Source organism: Hippopotamus amphibius, chromosome 3, assembly GCF_030028045.1.
Source record: "Hippopotamus amphibius kiboko isolate mHipAmp2 chromosome 3, mHipAmp2.hap2, whole genome shotgun sequence".
In the NCBI taxonomy this organism is placed as follows: domain Eukaryota; kingdom Metazoa; phylum Chordata; class Mammalia; order Artiodactyla; family Hippopotamidae; genus Hippopotamus; species Hippopotamus amphibius.
The window spans coordinates 106892009-106893236 of record NC_080188.1 but is presented as its reverse complement, the minus strand read 5'-3'; the positions used below and the strand labels follow the sequence as shown (position 1 = coordinate 106893236).

The 1228-nt window shown below is 38.7% G+C and overlaps 1 protein-coding gene across 1 annotated transcript; it reads right to left on the bottom strand.

Annotated features, from left to right (window-relative positions):
- LOC130848972 (olfactory receptor 4C46-like) lies at positions 1-948 on the bottom strand. Its single transcript, XM_057727456.1, has one exon. The coding sequence runs from the start codon at positions 946-948 to the stop codon at positions 1-3; it is 948 nt and encodes a 315-aa protein (XP_057583439.1).
- Between the last annotated feature and the right edge of the window lie 280 nt (positions 949-1228).

Genomic DNA, 1228 nt, shown 5'->3' with positions numbered 1-1228 from the left:
TTAATTATCACCTGAAATAGCTTTCCTACTACACAGTTTTCTAATAGCATGTTTCATCTGGACATTTCTCAAGGTATAGATTAAGGGATTTAACATGGGAGCTATCATTGTGTAGAATACAGCAACTGCTTTATCAATAGGTAAAGTAGCTGCTGGTCTCATGTACACAAATATGCAAGGCACAAAGAATAGGACCACCACTGTGATATGGGAGACACAGGTGGAGAGGGCTTTTTGCCTTGCCTCCAAGCTCTGAGTCCTTAAGGAGCACAAAATGACCACATAGGAGCCAATCAAGAGTAGAAAGTTTAACAGACAGATGAAACCACTGTTGGCAGCAACAAAGAGCCCTAGAGTGTGGGTATCAGAGCAGGCAAGATCAAGCAAAGGGTTCAGATCACACATAAAGTGATCTATGACATTAGGTCCACAGAAGGGTAACCTGATGATGAAGAAGATCTGTATGAATCCATGAAGAAAGCCTCCCACCCATGCGACTCCCATTAACAGGCGGCACACTCGACGATTCATGATGCTTGTATAGTGCAAGGGCTTGCAGATGGCCACATAGCAGTCATAGGCCATCACAGTGAGCAGGATGACCTCAGCCCCTCCAAAGAAATGTTCCCCAAATATTTGGGTCATGCATCCATTGAATAGGATGGTCTTCTTTTCATGAAGTGAATCTACAATCAGTTTAGGGGTATTGACAGAGGAATAGCAGGCATCAATAAAGGAGAGATAGGCCAAGAAAAAGTACATGGGTGACTCCAATAATGGACTGGCAGTGATGGTGACCACAATGAGCACATTTCCCACCATGGAGACAATGTAGATGACAAAAAACATACCAAATACGACTTTCTGCATCTTTGGATTCTCTTTGAGCCCCAGTAGGATAAATTCTGTCACATTATTCTTATTCTCCATATATTTCATGTTATGCATAGTTATATTACCTGAAAAAGTCACTTTTTCTTAAATTTCACCTTAAATTTATTAAGCCTGTCCATCTAATAAATAATAAATCTTTAAATTCTACTGAAATTTGAAATCTCTAAATTCTACTGAAAAAAATCTTAGGAGTTTTTTTTTTTTTTTTTTTTTTTAGATAGAAAATGTTTCCAATTTTTTGAAAATTACTCAAATTATCTCCTGGAGTAAGGTGATGTTTAAAGTATAGACACAAGGAACTTAGTGAACACAGAGGCAGGAGATCATCTGTCCA